This window comes from Acomys minous (assembly GCF_964271855.1).
Source record: "Acomys minous genome assembly, chromosome: 18".
In the NCBI taxonomy this organism is placed as follows: domain Eukaryota; kingdom Metazoa; phylum Chordata; class Mammalia; order Rodentia; family Muridae; genus Acomys; species Acomys minous.
Window position 1 is genome coordinate 51,458,452 of NC_140501.1, and position 19,842 is coordinate 51,478,293.

Below are 19,842 nucleotides of genomic sequence, written 5' to 3' on the forward strand. Positions count from 1 at the left end.
CCGGTCTAGGGAGCTCTTTCCTTAACACCGGAAGCAGCAGACCGTTTTCTAATGTCGCCTGGCTGGAGACCTTGTTGGTGAGCACCGGTGGGTCTGGCTTAGGTAGGGGACTTCCAGACTTCCGTGGGTGACGAGGATGTGATAGCAGTGAGCAGAGTATATTCTCTGATTAGACGTGTGAACCTTTGAGTTCATGCGGCTGTGAACCCAGCAGCCCTTCTCTTTTCTGTATGTGGCCAGTCTTGCTAAGATACAGCAATACCCTGTTCGTCTCTTGTGCTAAAGTAGTAACCAACCTCATTTCCAGCACCGGCCCTAAGAGTTCAAGCAGGATTTCATTCCATACAGGGCTACGTCTTCCAGGGTGAATCACAGCCTTAGCCATCACCAAACCCCTTTGCTGGGCAAGTACGAGGTAGCTCTCTGTGCCCCGCCCCCTCCACCCTTTAACGCCTCATGTGTGTCCTTTGTTTTTCATAGCATGTCTTCTAAACAAACTAATCCTGAATGTTTTCCTTCTCGTGTGCCCGAACACTTAACTGCCGAGTGGATGGTCTGGCCCTTGGGGACTCTCTGCCTGGACTGATAGTGATCTTTTGATCTCTTCAGACTTAGTTGATAAGAGAGAGAGAGAGCACTAACTCTGAGCCCCTAAATCATGCGCTCTGGGAGGGAAAGGATACAGCTGGCATGCCTGTGGCCTCCATTGATCAACTTATCCTTGTTTTGAAAGCACTCTGTTCTGGTTCATTGATTGCTGAGCGGTGGATGCGGCAGGGTTGATGGCTGAGAAATGGCGCGGGCACGGGGTTTGTTCCGTAGTGTTCTCTCTGGAAGCTTTTGAGTGGTGAGATGGGTTAGGTTAGTGCAGGCTGAGGAGTCTGCATTGTGTGTGTTCTGGTGTTGTAATGAAATACCCCGGGGGAAGACCACTTACGAAGAAAAGTAGCTTTATGCTATACTTCTGCAGGTTCAACTCCAGCGTGTGCCGTGTGGTAGACTGTGTCACAGAGCTTGTGTAAGAGGACAGCTTGTACCGTGTGGTAGACCGTGTCACAGAGCTGATGTGACAGGAACACTTACACAGTAGGGCAAGAGAACAGAGCATGGAGAGGCACCTCACTTGTTTGTATGAGAACCCTGTCATGATAACTAATGAGGGGGATGCTTCCTGTGGCCTCTCGCTCCACTCCTCAGGATCCCACCACCTCTTAACATCGCCACACTGGAGGCCAGCCGGCCGGCACATGACCCGAACCGAGTCATAGGCAAACTGTAGGCATTCATAATCTAAACTTCAAGCACCCAAGAATGTTTTTAAAAAATCCAAAACCTTTTGAGTACATGCATGATAACACATGTGGAAAGGTCTCCCGTGCCCCTGATCTTTTGTGTGAAGCTTCCTGTCTGTATAAAAAGTCATCTGGAGGCTGTGTTAAAGTCTCTTGAGGCGGTTGTAGAAAGCAGAGATGGAGCGTAACAGACTTCATATTTAGACTGAAGAGCCATTTCTAATCTCATTAGGTCTATGTAAATAGTTCTTTAAAAATTGAAAGAAAAATACCTTTCCCTAGATTGGAAGGGGTTTTTGTTACTGTTGTTTGTGTCATGTGTACATACCGTATGAACAAGAAGACCTTTCTGTTTCTAACAGATGACTTCACTATGGCCTCTCGCTATCCACAAGTTATCAAGACAGGTTTCCTAGGGAGAGAACTAAGAAATGGGGCTGGGAGAGTAGCTCAGTGGTGCAGGGCTTACCTTGTGCGCATGAGGCCCTGGCTTCCATAGCCAGCCAGGCTCCTCCACCCCTCTCTGTCTGTCTGTCTGTCTGTCTGTCTGTCTGTCTGTCTGTCTGTCTGTCTCTCTCTCTCTCTCTCTCTCTCTCTCTCTCTCTCTCTCTCTCACACACACACACACACACACACACACACACACCACACCACACCACACCACACCACACACGGGGGTGGGGGAGACAGACAGGCATACAGGCAGGCAGTCTTACACACACAGTGGGAGGGGAAGAGGGGGAGAGAGACAGAGATAGACGGGCAGGTAAGAATGAGGAAGTAGGGAAGTCAGTGTCCCACCCCAGTAGTTACAGGGAGATGAACTGATAAGCGGTCCTGAGCATTTTCTTTGTGAGCCTTCTCCCCCGGTTTAGTTGCAGAATTTAAATTTAAGTACAAAGCTTAGTGAATTAATTGATTTAAAAAAAATCCTTCTCAGAGGACAGCACTTTTTTTTTTTTGTCTCAGAAGTCTGACAGTATAACTTTTCAACACCTGATAGGTGCTACTGATTGGCTGTGAAAGGCGTCGGTGGTGGGAGGTGCACAGTCATTGTCTGGGCTGAGGGCTGATTGTGCTCCTCGTGCCTGCTTGTCCACCAAGCCTGCAGTCTACATACAAGTTTTGTTATTAATCACCACAGCCCCCAAGCCCCTTTCCCAAGGCATCGACAGGTCACCTGAGGCAGCATTTCCGACTTTCTTTCTCATGTTAAAGTAGCATCCCTCAACTGTTGTGTTTCACTGGGATGTATGAAAAGGGCGAAGAAAACCCTCTAATCTCTGGTTTCCAAATCTCTCCTGCTTGTACGTTTTAGCATTTTGCTTTTGGATTCTGCACACGTGTTCCTCTGTTCTCTGCAAACATAAGTGTGGGCTCTGCCGGCATACATGAACACATTACTGTATAAACACACTCCACCCCCACCTCTGTCCTCCCATAGATTAGCTTTTCAGTTTGTGGTTCTAGGGATTGAACCTAGGGCTCCGTGCTTGTTAGGCAAGGTCAGTGCCCCAGGTTACATCGCAGGAAATCCTTCCATAAGTTTTGCATCAGGCATCCTGTGTGACTTTTTCTTTTTAAACCTCCAGGATGCCCTAGTAACTGTATACCTCTAAATGTGCTCCTGGGTTCTGTTCTTTTTTGACTAATTTCATTGGAAATTTATACTGCTGAGCCAGTGTTTTCTAGATGGGGTAAGTGCAGCTCACTAACCAGGTTAAACCCAGCCACGAGGTCACTGGATTATTCCAGAAAAAGGTGTTTATCCCCTGTATGATTTTAGCAATTGTATAGAGCGATAGTATCAGAAATATGTCACAATCGGGGAGGGAGACTGTCCACATTGAGGAGAGGGTACAGACCCCACGCCCCCATTCCCTGAGTAGAGAGGGGAGAGCCTGCCTGTCCCCCACTGTCCCTCTGTTCTCCTGCATGCCTTGTCCCGACTAGCTCTGAGATCTTAAGCAAGGCAGTCAGAGTCCCCCCCAGACTCCTGGAGGATTTTTGACCCCTTGTAGAAGTGGCACAGGCTCTCAGTCCCTCTCTGAGTTGAGTCTCTGTTTTCATACCCTCGCTTTACAAAACTGTTGAAAGCATGAAACAGGACTGTGGCCGTAATATCCTCCCTGTGTGCAGATAGTCGGTCAAGGACTCCACGGTGGAAACCCATCCCAGCTGGAAGCAAAGCAGTCAGCGCCCACAGTCGATGTCCTCCCACTGGGCAGCCTTGACTCAGAGCTTCCCTCTCACCCAGCCAGGAATACGGGAGCTGCTTTCTGGGTGCCACACTTATCCAAGGCCGCTGCCTGTCTCTCCTGTAATCATCTCAGGCACGGTGGCCTTGAGCACTTGGGAGCAGGCTCGATTTCCACTACTGTAGATAGCAAGGCCTTCTTGGTTGAAGTTCAAGTCTAAGAGGCACAGATATGTCCAGAATGCAGAGCGCATAGTCACGGCAGTTCCTGGTGAGCTTGTCTGCCGAGCTGCTCCTTGTGCAGAGCCAATCACTGGGTGTTTTCAAGGCTGAGGAGGAAAGGAGGGAAACCGATTTGATCAGTGAGATCACCTGGTGATGCGCCAAGGCAGTGGACACCGGGGCTGGACAGACCAAGCAATTCTTAGAGGACTTCCTCTCTCACTGAGTATATACATTTATAGTCAGAAGAAACCACCAAGCCAAAACAGGCGCTGAACACTAACAACTTAATGCAGAAAAGAGCATGGATTTGGGAGGCTGGCAGCGGCTCGTGCGGCCTAAGCAAAGTCCTTGACATCCTGGGTTCTCCTCTCCTCTCCTAAAATTGAAATTAGATATTATGTGAGTGTTGAACGTTCACTGAGAGTTCAGCGCACTGGTCCATGGTGCTCTGACAGCAGCTTATCGAGAGGTTCAAGAATCCCGAGTTTGGAAGGGCATCTCTGTCACCCTGTAGCACTTGCCCAGAGAAACTGAAGTCTGTCTGTCTGCCCAGCTGTGGCTATCACTTCAGCTTCCAGCTCAGGACTGGAGGGACCGGTGACACCATGGCTGGCTCCCTTTCAGCAGTGTCATTCCTTAAATCTCTCCAGGCAGTGGAGTTACACTTCTGTCTACTCTCCTCTGCTGCCTCAGGAGACACGAGTTCCCCAGCTGGGAGACAGACCTTCTCCTCTGCTGCCTCAGGAGATATGTGTTCCCCAGCTGTGAGACAGGGCCCTGGGATCTCTGGCCTCTGCTTTTCTAGTTCTTTCTTTTTTTTAAAGATGTATATATTTATTATGTGTACAGTATTCTGCCTGCATGTACGCCTGCAGGCCAGAAGAGGGCACCAGATCTCATTGTAGATGGTTGTAAGCCACCATGTGGTTGCTGGGAATTGAACTCAGGACCTTTGGAAGAGCAGCCAGTGCTCTTAACCTCTGCGCCATCTCTCCAGACCCTCTTCTCATTTCTGTACAAGTCATGTGCCCACGCTCCAGCACCTCCCCCACCCCGCCCCCTCTGTGTGATTAGGCATGCCGCATTGACTTAGACATGGCTGCATCCATATGAGACTTCACTTACTAATTAGCTATACTGAGTTCATTCCTCACTGTAGAGATGGCTCAGCTCCAGATCCTCCTGCCTCAGCCTCCTGCGTGCTGGGATTAAAGGTGTGTTCCTCCATACTTGGCTTGTCACATGTTTTCTTTTTAAAGGTTTGCTTTTTGTTTTTGAAGGTGTGTGCACATGTGCGTGTGAACGGGGAAACCTATGGATCCACCCAGAGCTGTAGTCACTGGTGATTGGGGGACTCTTGACTTGGGTGCTGGGGACTGAATTAGGATCTTCTGCAAGAGTGAGATACGCTGAGCCATCTGTGCAGCAACATCCCCAGTAATGCGGATGATAGTTTCTCAATTGAAAATCACCAAGCCTGTGTGTATTGTGGTAATAGTGGGGCAATTTTTTTTTTAATACAGGACTATTTGGGAGCCTGAGGAACTTGATTATTATCATAAGCAAACCATTCACCATCCTTTTCACTGGGTGCAGCCCAGGGCCTTTCCCCTCTTCCTACTGGAAAAGGAATCCAGTGAGTTTCCCCCCCCCCCCCCCCCCGGTGTGTGTGTGTGTGTGTGTGTGTGTGTGTGTGTGTGTGTGTGCGCGCGCTTTTTTATTTGCTTTGTTTGTGTTTTAATTTGAGGCACTCTGTTCTTTCTGTAAGTTTTGGAGCTGATGTCTATTCCTGCTTCCTGAAGAGAAAGAAGGAAGGGAAGAGCCTGGTGACAAGGCTGGTTAATACACACTGTGGAATTAGGGAGTTTAATTGTTAACATGTGTTCCTAAGGAGGATTGATTCTCCCTTCATTTAAAAGTTGCCTCCAGCAGGGCCCAGTGAGGAACACCTGTAATCCCAACACTTGAGAGAGGCAGAGGCTTTTCAAGGCCAGCCTGGTCCACAAAGCCAGTCCAGGAAGGACAGCCAAGGCTACCCAAAGAAACCCTGAAAAACCAAAACCCCAAACCAACCAACCAAACAAACAAAAAAGTTGCCTCCCAAAGAAAACCTTGCACCTGCTATAGTTCTGAGGAGCTGTGGGGATAAGAGAGGTGGGAGTCAGGGGATGTACAGGACACACTGAGTCACCCTGTCTTCCTGCCCTCACACCCGTGGTTGTACCATCCGGGTAGGTGAGGGCTCGCCTCTGAGCCCTCAGTCATTGGTGACCGCTGCAGCACGCCGAACCACAGTTTAGCTAGTCTCCTCCTGAGACCAGTTTTCATCCTCTTAACACGCTCTGCCTTCATATGGCTTTGCCAAGAAACAGGATGTGGCCTGGAAAGGCCAGACTGTTTTTCTTTAAAAATCAAACCTCTGCCAGGCAGACAAACCTTTTTCTGGGGTGGGAAGAGGAAGTAGGGTGCCGCCTCATCAGTTATCAGTCAGTCTGCACCCAGAAGTTAACAGCTACATGGCAAGAGACGGCTTGAGATCATGGCAAAGCTCCGTCCTCACGGGGCATTTGTACAGTTCCTACTAAGTGTGTGTGTGCAGAACAAGGCAAAGGAGTGAGGCAGGCGGAAGCAGCCAATCAGGAAGCTGTGTGGTAGGATTAATTGAGTTGAACAGCGCTGTCATAGATTGGAAGATGTCTTTGGGGAGGGATCTTTGCCCAGAGTCACATAGCAAGTTGATGATAGAGGTAGAAATAGAAGCCAAGTCACCATATGTTCTCTTAGGAACTTTTCCTTCTAAATCATAAAACCCCATAAAATAGGAAGAGGAAGAGGACAAGGAGGAGGAGGAGGTAGTAGTGGTGTGTGTGTGTGTGTGTGTGTGTGTGTGTGTGTGTGTGTCTGTGTGTGTGTGTGTGTGTGTGTGTGTGTGTGTGTGTGTGTGTGTGTCCTGACACCCAATCAATCAGTGTCATGGTCTGAACAGCCTCCAAATTTCCATAGCACTCCCTGGGTGACTTCTGCATTCCTGTCACCAAGGGAGGCAAAGCTGTCTTTTCTTGTGACTTAATTTCTAATCTCCAGGAATTCTAACAAAGAAGGAAAAAAAGGAAAACATCTGGATTACAGGTACACCTAGTGAGATACAGGGATATCTGGCCATGTCTGGTCGAAAACAGTATCTGGGGTGTGTTCTGTGGGGGTGACTGTTAGTCACTCAAATTCAACCCAGACTTTTCTTTTTTAAGTTTAAGCCATTAGATTTGTTCTCAAGTTCCTACTTTACCTCCAGGATCGTGCCGATTTTTGCAGAGGTCAAGGAAGTTGTTTAATGATGTGACATGGCTGACCAGGCAGAAAGGGCTAGCCTGGTCACAAGCAGAGACAGTGAAGGAGAAGGCTCCGCAGAGGGCAGGCTTGGGCTGAGGAGGATGTGGGAACCAGAAGCCAGGAAGGAGGGCCTGTTAGACCATTTTCTGCTGCCAGCACCAAACACCTGAGTTCAGGCACTGTATAAAGAGAACAGGCTTATTTTGCTCCCAGCGTTGGATGCTGAACGTTCAGGATCAGGCACCCGTATCTGCTCCTCCCTGTTGCCCTGTGATATCACAGGAGATTGCTTCACAGCAGGGTTGTGTGCAAGGAGGAGCCCTCCTCACAGGGTGAGGCAGGAGGGATTTCAAACCCAGGACCACACCCTTTCCTAACAGCTTTATCGGGAGAGGACATACCGTCCTCAGCCTTCGCCAGAGAGCCGCCCTCTGCAGTGGTCAGCAGTTACTAGACTCACAACTGGTCAAAGAACCTGAGAGCCTAATGACTCATCTATAGTATAGGAGGGATTTATATCTACACTATGCTACGCTCTCATCTATACTATATCGCCCCACCCCCAGCCCCTACTCCTGTTGGCACCAAGGCTCAGGGACCATCCTCCTGTTAAAAGGGGCAGAGGGAGTCTAAGAAGGATGAGGAGGAGTGCTGTGAACAGGCCGTCTTCTGGATGTGACATGGCCATTGCCCTCATGAGCTCACTGCAGCTGTGGTTTACCTGGCCGAAACCTATACAAAACCAAGCCGGCAATGCTGGCGAGTATTCAAGCAAGCTGCGTCAACTGGACTCAGTGGGTTACAAAACATCCAAAATCACGGAAATGGCAAGGGGACTGGGGAAAGGATACGCTTAAGGTGTACACGTGTTTGAAATTACCAAAGAATAAAAAGATCTTAAGAAAAGAACTGGCTTAGTCCAGGAGGCTAACTTAAATGCACACGCTCTCGTGCATACACAGGTGTGCGCACACCATGTTTAATTACCCCCATACTGAGCCACTCATAAAGTCAATAGGCATCACGGCTCTGCCGACCACGCCTCCAGGACAGGACCACCCCCCCCCCCCCCCCGCCTTGGAGAAGACAAGCCATATCCAAACCAGGGCAGAGGCTAGATGCAGAAGAGCTACTCAGTCTACTTGGGAGTGCTGGATTTTCTGCCCTCGAATGCCCACCCCTGAAATGCATGAGGTGTCAGGAGAGGGGAGGGGCAATGTAGGATGCAGAGGGTCCAGCTCAGAGCAGTCTCAGCAGAGCCCATTTCCTTGAAGTAAGTGGAGGCGGACTCTGCATCCTTTGCCTGTTCCAGCGTTGACTATTGAGAATGAATTTGACACAGGGAGAGAGAGAATAATGGCTGTCTTCATCCCTCTTTGGGGGAAGGACTTGGCAAACAAGGCTGATATGGACAGGCAGTAATTAAGTTGCCATGGATAATGTCTGATATAATCGAGACCAAGAAACTTGTGAACATGTGCCCCCAAACAAAGCACCACCTCATGCGGAGGACCTTGTGCCCTTTTCTTCTCAGAGGATGGAAATTAATACCTTAATTACAGCTAGAAGATGCTAAAAACCACAGTACTCACAGAAAAGAAAGAAAATACCCCTTTTCTTTTTAACAGTTCTGAAAGGCAAAACTGTAGGCTTAATTTATTTTTTTCCTTCATTCTCTCTCTCTCTCTCTCTCTCTCTCTCTCTCTCTCTCTTCCTTTGTCTCTCTCCTCTCTCTCTCTCTCTCTCTCTCTCTCTCTCTCTCTCTCTCTCTCTCTCTCTGTCTTTCTCCAGTTTGTAAGACAATGGAATGGAGAGAGCATGTTATGCAGCCTTGAACTGAAAAGGCAGGGGTTACCTATGCCGATTAAGACAAGATCACATATATCTCTTAAATATATCTCCCTGTATTTTCCTTAGGCCTGCGTGGCTCCAGAGGTTGCACAAAGATGTTCATGCCTTCCTGGTCTTGAACAGCAGTCGCCTTGTGACTCAAGCCCCGTGAGATCACAGATACTTGAGTGCCTCCTCCCCCTTTGTGTCCCCGTGAACTTTGAACCTGTATCAGAATATTTATCTGTTACTAATCTTATCCTTGCCTCCCACTGCCACACCTGTAGGCCCAAGCCTCTTCCCTACAGATCTATGCTTTGTTCCAAAATACCTTGGATGCTTCGGCTCTGTTGTGGTTGATATTTTTTGTCTGGGAATCTGTTCCTGGATTTGCTAGAGAACACCTAATAGGAGAGAAGCCGTGGCAGCCGCTGGAATTTGCTCTGTGTCCACCCACCCCGTGCCTTCTCCATCTCTTCTCACTTATCTCTCCGTATTGTTTCTGTAACTTGCCTTCTCCATGTAATGGCCGCCCCCTTCTCTATTGTTTATGTAGCGTTTCTTCTCTATGTAATGGACCAGCTAACCATTCAGGTAGAACCGAGGTTGTAATGGCTTAGACATTTATTCAACTCTTATAATAATTGACACACATCTGGTGAGTTGTTGATTAACTTCAGAACTACTCAGTCCTATAACAGTATCATGACATTTACCCACAAAGAAGAGAACACTAGCATCATGGTCCATAAGGAATGAGTGGTACTGTACACAGTTTTATTTGATACATTTCAAATATGGCATACTTTCCCCAACTGTCTGAAGTGGTCCATTCCACCACGTGTTTAACATCATATTGTACTTTTTTTTTTTTTTTGAGACAAGGTCACATTGTGTAGTCAAGGCTGGCCTTGAACTCACAGAGATGCTCTTTCCTCCACCTCCCAAGTGCTTGGGATTAAAGCTGTGCACCTCTATTCCAGCTTGTTTAATTTTTTCATTTAGTTATTTTCTTTCACAATCTGATATTATCTCGTGTATAGAGACATAATGATAAAAGCCTTGGGGCTGTAGTTCAGGGGGAAGAGCACTTTTCTAGGTTCTGAGTTCAATCCCAATGTTGCCAGGTAAAAATAGGCAAGGTATACAATAAATGCATGGATGTGTTTGACCATTTATTACTTTCCTTCCCCTCTCGAATGCTGGGTTCTCCGGGACAGGAACTTTATTTCTGGTTCATTCTCACTGGCTGATGGTTTTTTAGAGCATGTGGTGATCCAGTCCATAATGATCCATTTGGATAGAACCGAAAGAGTGTTTGGCTCTCAAGATTATTAATATACAAACGATTATTTGGTTGTAATTTTGCTTTAGCTCAGTTTTCTGAGTTCTGAGTAAAAGCCCAGAATAATAGTTAGTGTCCATTTGCTTGGGGAAATAGAGATTTTTTTGAAAATAAATTTTAAGGGTATATTTTCCAGTATTCCAAAGTTCTGAAATTGGTTATTTCTTCATTTGTATTTCTTCATTTGTTATTTCTTCATTTCGGTGTCTTTTGCGGACACGGACAGAGAAGGAATGATTCCTGTCCAGGGAGAGAGCTGGCCAGCCCGTAGTCTTCCAGGGTTCTGTGCACTAGTGTGGCTTATAAGTTCTAATCAAAGGAAGGCAGGCTAACAGGTTACGTCTCCTCAGTTGAGACTGCAGTCAGAATTAGGCAGCTGATAGGTCTGGGGAGAGGCTCGGTGGATAAAGTGCCTGCTCTGCAAGGAGGCCACCTGATTTTGGATCCCAAACACTTACATAACAGTTGGACATGATGGCAGACATCAGTAATTCCAGAGCTGGGCAGGTGGGGACCAGCAGATCTCTGGGGCTTATTGGCTAGCCAGTCTGTCTAAATCCAGGCTCAGTGAGAGACTCTTTCAAAAAGTAAGGTGAAGGGTGAATGAGGGAGATTCCTGAGATTGACTCCAGGACTTCACATACATGTGCGTGTACACCCCCACAAATGAACATATAGACACAGAAGAGGTTTGGAAGGAGAAGAGCAGTGTGACTGCGTGTGGATGAAGTCGTGACAGGCTCTGGAAGCCTTGAAGGAATGACCGACTTCCACTGTGCATGAAGGAAGCACAGATTCTGAGGTGTAGATTGGCATAAAAACCAGGTGGGAATGTGAGCCAGGCAAGCCACAGCAGGACTTACAGTGGGCCCTCTTATACCTGGTTGGAATGCCTAAAGGGTTTTAAATAGAGGTGAGGAGCCTGCTGATAGTGGCAGAGTGTGTGATAGTGGAGGCAGACAGCTCTGTGAGTTGGGGTCCAGCCTGGTCTACAGAGTGAGTTCCAGGAAAGCCAAGGGCCTGACAGAGAAACCCCATCTCAAAAGCCAAACAAACAAACAAAGGAAGGGACATGGTCAGACTTTTAGGACATATTCATGATTTGATGGGTTTATCATGATTTAGGAATGAGATGACAACTCTTTACCCACTTTTAGAGTTGCATTTTGGGACAACCTAGGAGTTGTAGCTTGGAATAACTTATTAACATAAAAAGATGCCTCCAAATGTGCAGCTTTACTATGTGACCCAGTGAGCAAGGGATACCCTGTACATGGTCTGCTCAAAGATGCTCTCTCTCCATCACATCTTTGTGTTTCTGTTCCTTTTCCCCCCACCCCCGCCCCTTTCCATTTTAGAACAACAAAGTCACACTATTCCGCCAGCTGCAGCAAATGACATACAGTCTGATCGAGTGGCGCTCCCAGATCCTGTCCGGGACACTCCCCAAGGATGAACTAGCAGAGCTGAAGAAGAAAGTCACAGCCAAAATCGATCATGGGAACAGGTAACCCAGAACAGTCTCACACCGAAGATGTGGGAAACGCCTGGCACCTTCACGCGAGACGCTGTTCACAGCAACTTGAGGAAAATCCTTTAAACAGTAGTTTCAGACTGAGGGTGGAAGAGGTAGATCATGTGGTGGAGTGTGCTTACCTAGCTTGCACAAAGCACAGTGTGAACTGGCGTGGTGGTGCTGTAATCCCAGGACACTGAAGATGGAGGCATGAGGATTGGAAGTTCTGGTGAAGGATGCATGACTGCATGGCAAGTTCAAGGCCAGCCTGGTTGTCTATATGAGACCCTGTCTGAAAATGAAAACAGAAAACCAAGTGCTCACACTTTATCCATAGTTATACACGTTTACAGGGCACGCGTGTGCAGAACTTAAGATGATTGGTAAAGTTAAATGGCATTACCCATCACTCTGGCAGTCACCATTTCTTTGTGTTGGGGACATTCAAAAATCCTCTTTACTGGGTGTTCTGACTTACAAAGTTACTTTTTGCCAACCATAGTTATGCTCCTGTGCAGCAGGGAATTAGAAATTATTCTTTCTATCCAACTACACAACTATACCAATTAACCAACTCTTTCTCTAGACTTCACTAGACTTCTGTGGGGGTTGGGGTGGGGTAGGGTGGGACGTTTCTTACGTGTGGCAAAATACTAGATAGAAGAAGCAACTGAAGGCAGGAAAGATTTACTTTGGCTAGCGGTTTCAGAGTGGAGTTTGTCATGATGGGGAAGGCGTGGCAGAGCAGCTCCTGTTGGTGGCACCAGTGGCAGGAATCTGTGACAGAGCTCCTCCACCCAGCGAGTAGAATCAGAGGTCCACCCCTAACAGCCCAAGTTCATCAGCTAAGAACTACATCCCAAAGCTATTGCAAGCTCTCAGAACAGTGCCACCATCTGACAAGTGTTCAGTCACACGCACAAGTGCACACACACGAGTGGGGGACATTTTTATTTAATTCAAACGTTAACATCCATAGTATCTCTGCAGCCCCATGGTCTCACAGCAAATGTTAGACCTTAGAGTTGTTAAATAACAATGCTACTTACTGTCTCCGTGTCTTAGAAAACCCTTGATTTCATTGAAAAAAATATTCTTTGGGTCAGGTGCAGTCTTGGCCCTCTGATCCCACTGACTGACAGAAGAACAGAGAGAATAGGTCATCTGTCCTAGCTTCTCCATTGTCAGAGAAGCCAGGAGTGATCAGTCATGGAGGGATGGCCCCTTCAGATGCCAGAGTCTATGTTTTGAATACAAGGATGGATATTAAATTGATTGCTCTCAGGCAGTATTTGTTTTTTTCTCTCCATCCTCTCCTAACCGGGACTCAGACCATGACTGGCAGTGTTGCAATTCAGATTCCCGGGTATGGTGAGCCACCCTTCCAGCCCACTGATTCAGTCTACACACTTAGGATGTGTCTGTCTCTGCAGCAAACTCCCAAACAGCGCAGGTAGACATGCAGCATCCCAGTACCACTGCCTTTCACAAAGTGAGAAATTTAGTCCATCCCTCTGCATAAATAGTGGGCGTGGCCTGGGATTATGCTTTTAGCCAGCCCCTTCCAGAAGACCTCAGAAGCCTCCAGTTGGCCTTGCTGTGGTTTACTTCGCATTCAGTTTGTCTAGTTTGTGCTGATGTCATTTCTTCCTCTACTTTTGCCTCATGGCTTGAACCTCAGGATTCTGGCATATCCTTCACAGCCCTGTTAAAATAGATCGCATTAACCTGCTAATGTAAATGCATTACTTTAACAAACTGTATTTAGAAACAGTCACAGCCAAGGTAGGATACAGATTCAGTCAGTTTCACAAACTGAGTCCCTTGTTCACTTCACATACCTATAACCCTAGAAAGTGGCTATCATGAAATAGTTGGACTTTTTTTCCCCTGGTTTTATTTAAGGGCAGGTGAACTTGACTGATTTCTTTCCAGGTCACAAAAGCAATAGGAAAACATTAACTTGAGGGCAGGCCCTGGTTCTGGGTCTCACTGCCCTGCAGTTGAGATGCAAATCTTCCCAGTACTTGACTCCTGTGATGGTTAATGTCACCCAGACAGGGTGTGGAATCCCCTAGGAGAGAGACAATCCAGGTGTGCCTGCGGGTCGGTTTCCACATTAGGTTAAGTGAGGAGGGGACACCGACTTTGAATGGGACGTGGCAGCATTCTGTGGAGTTTGGACTGAGGAAGAGAAGCTGGCTGAGCGCCAGCACACACCTGCTTCCTCAGTGAAGACACAGTGTGACTGGCTGCTTCTATGCTATGTCTTCCTTTGACTGTGAGCCAGAGCTACCCTTCTTCCCTTAAGTTGCTCTCTTGTCAGGGTTTTTGTCATGATGACGAGAGAGGTAACTACCCTAGACTTTGGGTAACTGCAGCTGCTGCAGCTGCAGAGCCTCTCAAGCGGGCTCTTAGGACTTGCTTACAAAGCCAGCTGAGGTAGGACAAGGCTCTGTCCTTTTGTGACCTTGCCACAGTAACATTATCCTGGAGGTGCCCTCAAGGCCTGGCATGACATGGTAATATCTCCCACACGACAGAGCATGCCTGCTTTCCCACACTTGTCCTTGGAAGCATCTCAGGAAACAGAGCCTCACTGCCAATACCTCCATGACCCAGCTCTGCCAGCATGACACCTCTCACAGGGCTGGGTGGCCTGTGGGTCTGGCTGCCTCAGGAAGGAAGCTGCTGGTGCAGATCACTCATCCGTAGTTGCTGTAGGGCAGAGAGGAAGGAACTGAGGCGTGTGTGCTTTCTTCCCAAGGACGTGGCACCTCTAGTTGTTATCCCTTGAGTGTTGCTATTTGGGCATCTGTGGGCGTCTTGGATGGAGGCTGAGCACAGAGTTCTGTTCCCTCAGTCTCTGACTTCTTGGAACTCAGCAAAGTTCTTTCTGCTTCTGTGCCCATTGGGCAGAAAGGCCTTGGTAGAGGGATGTGCTTCTCTCTGCTCTTGCTATGTGGATCTCAGAACTTTTGTCGCCAGTTTTCATGTGCCATTCTCTGCAATTGGAGCAAACGCTTATCAGTGTTTACTATATGTGAGATTCTATTAGATACTTTACTGTTTGCTAGCTCAGTCAAGTTCTTAGGATAAATTTGAAGGCTCGGAAACATTGACACATGAAGGAGTCCAGAGCGAAGGGGTCCTAGAGAGAGCAGATATTAAAGCCAAGGTTCAGAGTGCAGTGGGAACAATGGCAGAGCCAGCATAGAGATGGGTTATGGGAGAATAGCCATCAGTACATCCTCCTTTAAGACAGTATTGAGTAAGGAAGTCAAGGAAGGCCTCAGAAGGATGGTGCCAGACCACAGGAGTCTAGGGCAGGGAACCACTGCAAAGAGGGCTTTGGTCACAACTGTTGCCAATTTACTGTTCTTGTTTTGGCCCAGTTCCTTGGCACACACACACTTAGGTTTGGCTGGGTGGCCTGCTGAGCGGCGCAGCGTTACTGTATGTGGAAAGGAGGTAGAGATTGGAAGGAGGACACACTTGGGCTCTGTCCAGCCCCTGCCCTTTACTGCTGGGTCCCCTGGGCTTTCTGCTATAGGCTCATCTATAAAGAGTCTGGCAATGTGGAGGAGAGCTACTCACAGCGTCCTTTCTCTCCAGAATGCTTGGACTGGATCTGGTTGTGCGTGACGACAATGGCAACATCCTGGATCCTGATGAGACCAGCACCATTGCCCTCTTCAGGGCCCATGAAGTTGCTTCTAAACGGATAGAGGAAAAGATCCAAGAGGAAAAGGTATGCTTCTTCCCGGGTGCAGGGCGGGCTGCTGGGATTTTGTTCGTTGCTTTGGTTTTTTAATGCCCAAAAGGAGTAGCAGCCAATAGAAACACAAATACCTTAAAACTCATGTGTGACCTCATTTTAAAAGTGGGCATAAAGAATGAGGCCAGTATTTGTAGAAAACAGTGTTTTGTATTTAAAAAAAAAAAAAACCACATGCAAAATGGTATACACGCTTCAGTGCTTGCATATGCACGGAGTAACTGGAATAGTAGATAAGAAACCAGCCATTGAAAGATCCCTCTGGACTTGAGTTCGGTTCCCAGCACCCACAGAATGCTTCACAACTATCCGTAACTCCAGTTCCAAGGGATCTGTGTCTTCATCTGCTGTTGGCAGGTACCAGGCATGTGCATGGTACACAGGCATACATGCAGTCAAAACACTCATACAAATCAACTAAATATAAAAAATAAAGATGACCCTGGGATAGAGAACTGGGTGAAAGGAAGGACTTTTTATATTATAATCTTCTGGATTGGGTATAAATCTTGTGATTTCCAAAATAAATCCATTTTAAATGACATGTTTGGAATGTTTTGAAAGTAACAAAAAATTAGAAAGGTGAAAAAAGGCAAAAAAAAAGAGAAAAAGGTCAGCCATGCTGTTCTGTTCTCTGTTTGGATGCAGAGACTTGTTTCTCTCTCTCCGTGTGTGTGTGTGTGTGTGTGTGTGTGTGTGTGTGTGTGTGTGTGTGTGTGTGTGTATGTATGTGTGTGTGGTTTTTTTTAAAATTGCTTTTGCTTTCCGGAGTACAATCATGATAATATGTGACAACCATTCCCGAGGATAAGGTTTTCCCATGTAACCTGTTGTCTCCTGTGAAATTGGGTAGCGGATCAAGTGTTGCTGTTTTTAAGCTTCCTCCAGCATCCCGTCATAGGACACGACAGCTTCCCAAATCTGCTGAAAACTGAGCGAGCACCCTTAGGCAGCATATGTTTATTTCTCACATGTATGTATGTGGTGTGCATGCATGTAGGTATGTCTGCTTGCATGTGTGTGGGCCCACATGAATATATGCAGAATATATGCAGCTAAGGGGTGTGGAAGCCAGAGGTGACATTAGGTGACTCCTCAGTCACTCTTCATCTTATTTACTGAGGCAGGGTCTCTCACTTGAACCCAGAGCTTCCCAGCTCTAGCTAGCCAGCTTGTTACACAATCCTGCCTCTACCTGCTGTACGCTGGGACCACAGGCGGGCTGCTATTCCTCCCACCCCACCGGGGTTTACATGAATGTTAGAGATCCAAATTTGGGTTTCTATTCTTCCACAGCAGGCACGTTCTATGTCAAGCCATCTCCTCAGTCTCTTTGAAAGCATTTAACTCAGTTACTTGGGCTCCAGGCCCCCGAACAGGACCACGTTGGCTATCTGATAATGCTGATGTGTTCGTTTGACTGAGGGATCATTGGTCCACGTCTGCTCGGTTCTCAGCAAGTGCTTCTCCTCGGTTGTAATAGCTGTTCCCTTGTTTGTAGGTTGATTTCTTTGCCAGCATTAGCTCACGTCTTCTCTTCTGTCCCCTGGCTCAGAGCATTTTGCAGAACCTGGACTTGAGAGGCCAGGCAATCTTCAGTACTGTCCACACCTACGGCCTCTACGTGAACTTCAAGAACTTTGTCTGTAACATTGGCGAGGATGCGGAGCTGTTCATGGCCCTGTATGACCCAGACCAGTCCACCTTCATCAGGTAAAGGAGACCTGTGCCATCTGGGCTTGGCCTTGCAACGTATAGGCTTTACCCGCCCCTGTCCAGGAGCTCTTCACTGGGTTTGCGACAGGTATATGTCTCACAGTAGAAAATAAAGTCCTTTGGCTCTGATGCCTTTGTACAAGGATGCTGGCACCTTGTGGCTTCAGCTCACACAATCTATTGTGCATAAATGGTGTGTTTAATAGTGCATAAAATAGCTGTCCATGGTGGCGCAGGGTGGGTCTCTGAGCTCAAGGCTAGCCTGGTCTACAGAGTGAGTCCAGGACAGCCAAGGCTATACAGAGAAACCCTGTCTCAAAAAATCAAAACAACAACAACAACAAAAGAGTGACTAAAACTGCTCAGGACAGAGACAAGGATAAAGAACTCAGAAGGCCCTGCAGGAGGAATGAGAGATGCCGTGGAACACGGTGGGGGATCCGTGGCCCTGAGACCGAGCTGTAGGGTTCTGCAGTGGTGAATGGCCGTCCTTATAAGTCTATCTAAGCCCTTGGAGTGCACTGTGCCAGCTGTGAGCTCCCCTGGCAGCTGTCGGCCATGGGGAAGGATGCTGATGATGTTTCTGTGCAAGTTCTGCTGTTATCGCTGCATAGTTGGGGTTGCGTGTTTGGGAACCCCGCTTTCAGCTCAACTCGGAACCAGGAACCCAAAACTACTGGGGGAAAAAAAATAGTCTACATAAAGGAAGTTTAAAGACGATAAGGAATAGCCAGGGTATGGTTGCTCCCCAGAGTGACTCTCCACTGAGAAACTCAGGAAATGAAGATTAATCTTCAAGAGGGTGGTGAAAAGTAGTTAACTGGGGCCTGGGTGTAGCTCAGCTAGGAGTGTGCTTGCTTAGCATTGACAAAGGCATAGGTTCAATCCCCAGTGTTGCATGCATCAGATGGGTGGCACATGAAAGGTGGAGGCAGAAAGGTCAGCTACACAGTGGGTTTGAGGCTAGCCTGGGCAACGTAAGACTTACTTGTGTGATATGGGCCATGAAGGATGGATTTGGAATGACTTACAAAATTAAGCTTTTATAAATGTGGCCTCTTGGGACATGAGTTCATTGGCTATCTCAAGTTGGTCAATTTACTATGTAGCCCAGGCTGGCCTCAAACAATGACATAGCCTCACAGACCTGGCCACCATGCCCAGCTCTTAAAATTAAGCTGTCACTTCAGCAAAGTTGAAGCTTGTATGCCAGAAATTTGAGATGGAACATGGACCCCAGGCAAAAGAAGCTATGAGATCCCATGTCTGGACCACCCTGAGCAGTGTCTGTCCCTGCAGCAGGGACTCTTTCAAAGACAGAAGCTGAGGGCTATGGTGCGTGTGTGCTTTCCCAGGATCCGCCTCACCAAGGGACGGGATGCTCTGCCTCTCACAAGCCTCTTGCTGTGAGCAGCATCTGCCCTGGGTGGCTTCTCATTAACACTCATTTCCGTTTTTTTCCTGCTAGTGAGAACTACCTAATTCGCTGGGGCAGTAATGGGATGCCCAAGGAGATCGAGAGGCTGAACAACCTCCAAGCAGTGTTCACTGTGAGTCCTGCCCTCCTTCATAAACACTTGCTGTCTTCATTTATTTTCTATGTCTGTGAGTATGCGTGTATATGGGTGTGTTGCCACGACGTAAGTGTGTGGAGGTCAAAAGCCAATTTGCAGAAGCAGCTTCTTCTTCCACTGCATGGGAGCCCGGGGATTGAACTCAGGTCCTTAGTCTTGTCAGCAAGTACCTTTATCCGTGGAGCCATGTAACTAGTCCAGCCTCACCTTCTGTTTCATCATTTTTCTTCCTGTTTCCATGAATATAAGTAAAAAGGAAAGGCATCATTGTCCTGGGAGTAGGAGTGACCTGGTCGTTTATTCACTTAGTGAACACATGCGAGGTACGACATACTGATTTGCACACATGAGACAATCTGAACAGGGAGAGAAACCGTTTTTTAAGCAGCTTTTGTGCTGGTGGAAAAGACAGGTATAAACAATGATGACACAAGTAAATAAATATAAGCAACACCTACAATCCTCAAGTGCTTCCAGGGGCTTTGCCAAAGTATTGCTGGCAGATGCTTATGTTTTAATTGTACATTTACTTATTTAACTTTTGTTTTCAATTTAGTTATACTTGCTTATTGACTTTATTATAATGGAAATGTTTTCCTACTCTTATTTTTTAAATTTATTTTTGAGATTATAATTACATTATTCCCCCCTTTTCTTTCCTTCCTGCAGGCCCTCCCCCTATACCTTTCCTTGCTCTCTTTTAAATTCATGGCCTCTTTATTTCATTAATTGTTGCTATATGCATATATGTGTATTCAGCTTTGTGTGTGTGTGTGTGTGTGTGTGTTCCTGTGCTAACACAGGTGTCATAGTTCAAGTGCAGAGGTCAGAGGGCAGCCTCTGGTGTTAATCCTCACCTTCCACATTGCCTTAAGACAGAATCTCTTTGTCGTCTGTCATTTCATATACATGGCTATTCTAAATATTCTCCGGTCTCTGCCTCCGCCTTACCTGGGAACATGAGGGTTACAGGTGTGTGCTACAGTACCCAGCTTTCCATGAGTTCTGAGGATTTGGACTCAGGTTCTCAGGGTTAGAT

At 47.2% G+C, this 19,842-nt stretch overlaps 1 protein-coding gene across 2 annotated transcripts in view; it reads left to right on the forward strand.

The window, feature by feature from the left end:
- Positions 1–19,842, forward strand: part of DOCK5 (dedicator of cytokinesis 5) — a 188,418-nt gene that overhangs the window by 80,063 nt on the left and 88,513 nt on the right. For both annotated transcript variants that reach the window (XM_084766988.1, XM_084766989.1), the window contains exons 6-9: positions 11,578–11,726; positions 15,351–15,486; positions 17,069–17,226; positions 18,698–18,779. In XM_084766988.1, the coding sequence (XP_084623114.1) occupies positions 11,578–11,726; positions 15,351–15,486; positions 17,069–17,226; positions 18,698–18,779 (525 nt within the window). The remainder of the gene's footprint in view (positions 1–11,577; positions 11,727–15,350; positions 15,487–17,068; positions 17,227–18,697; positions 18,780–19,842) is intronic.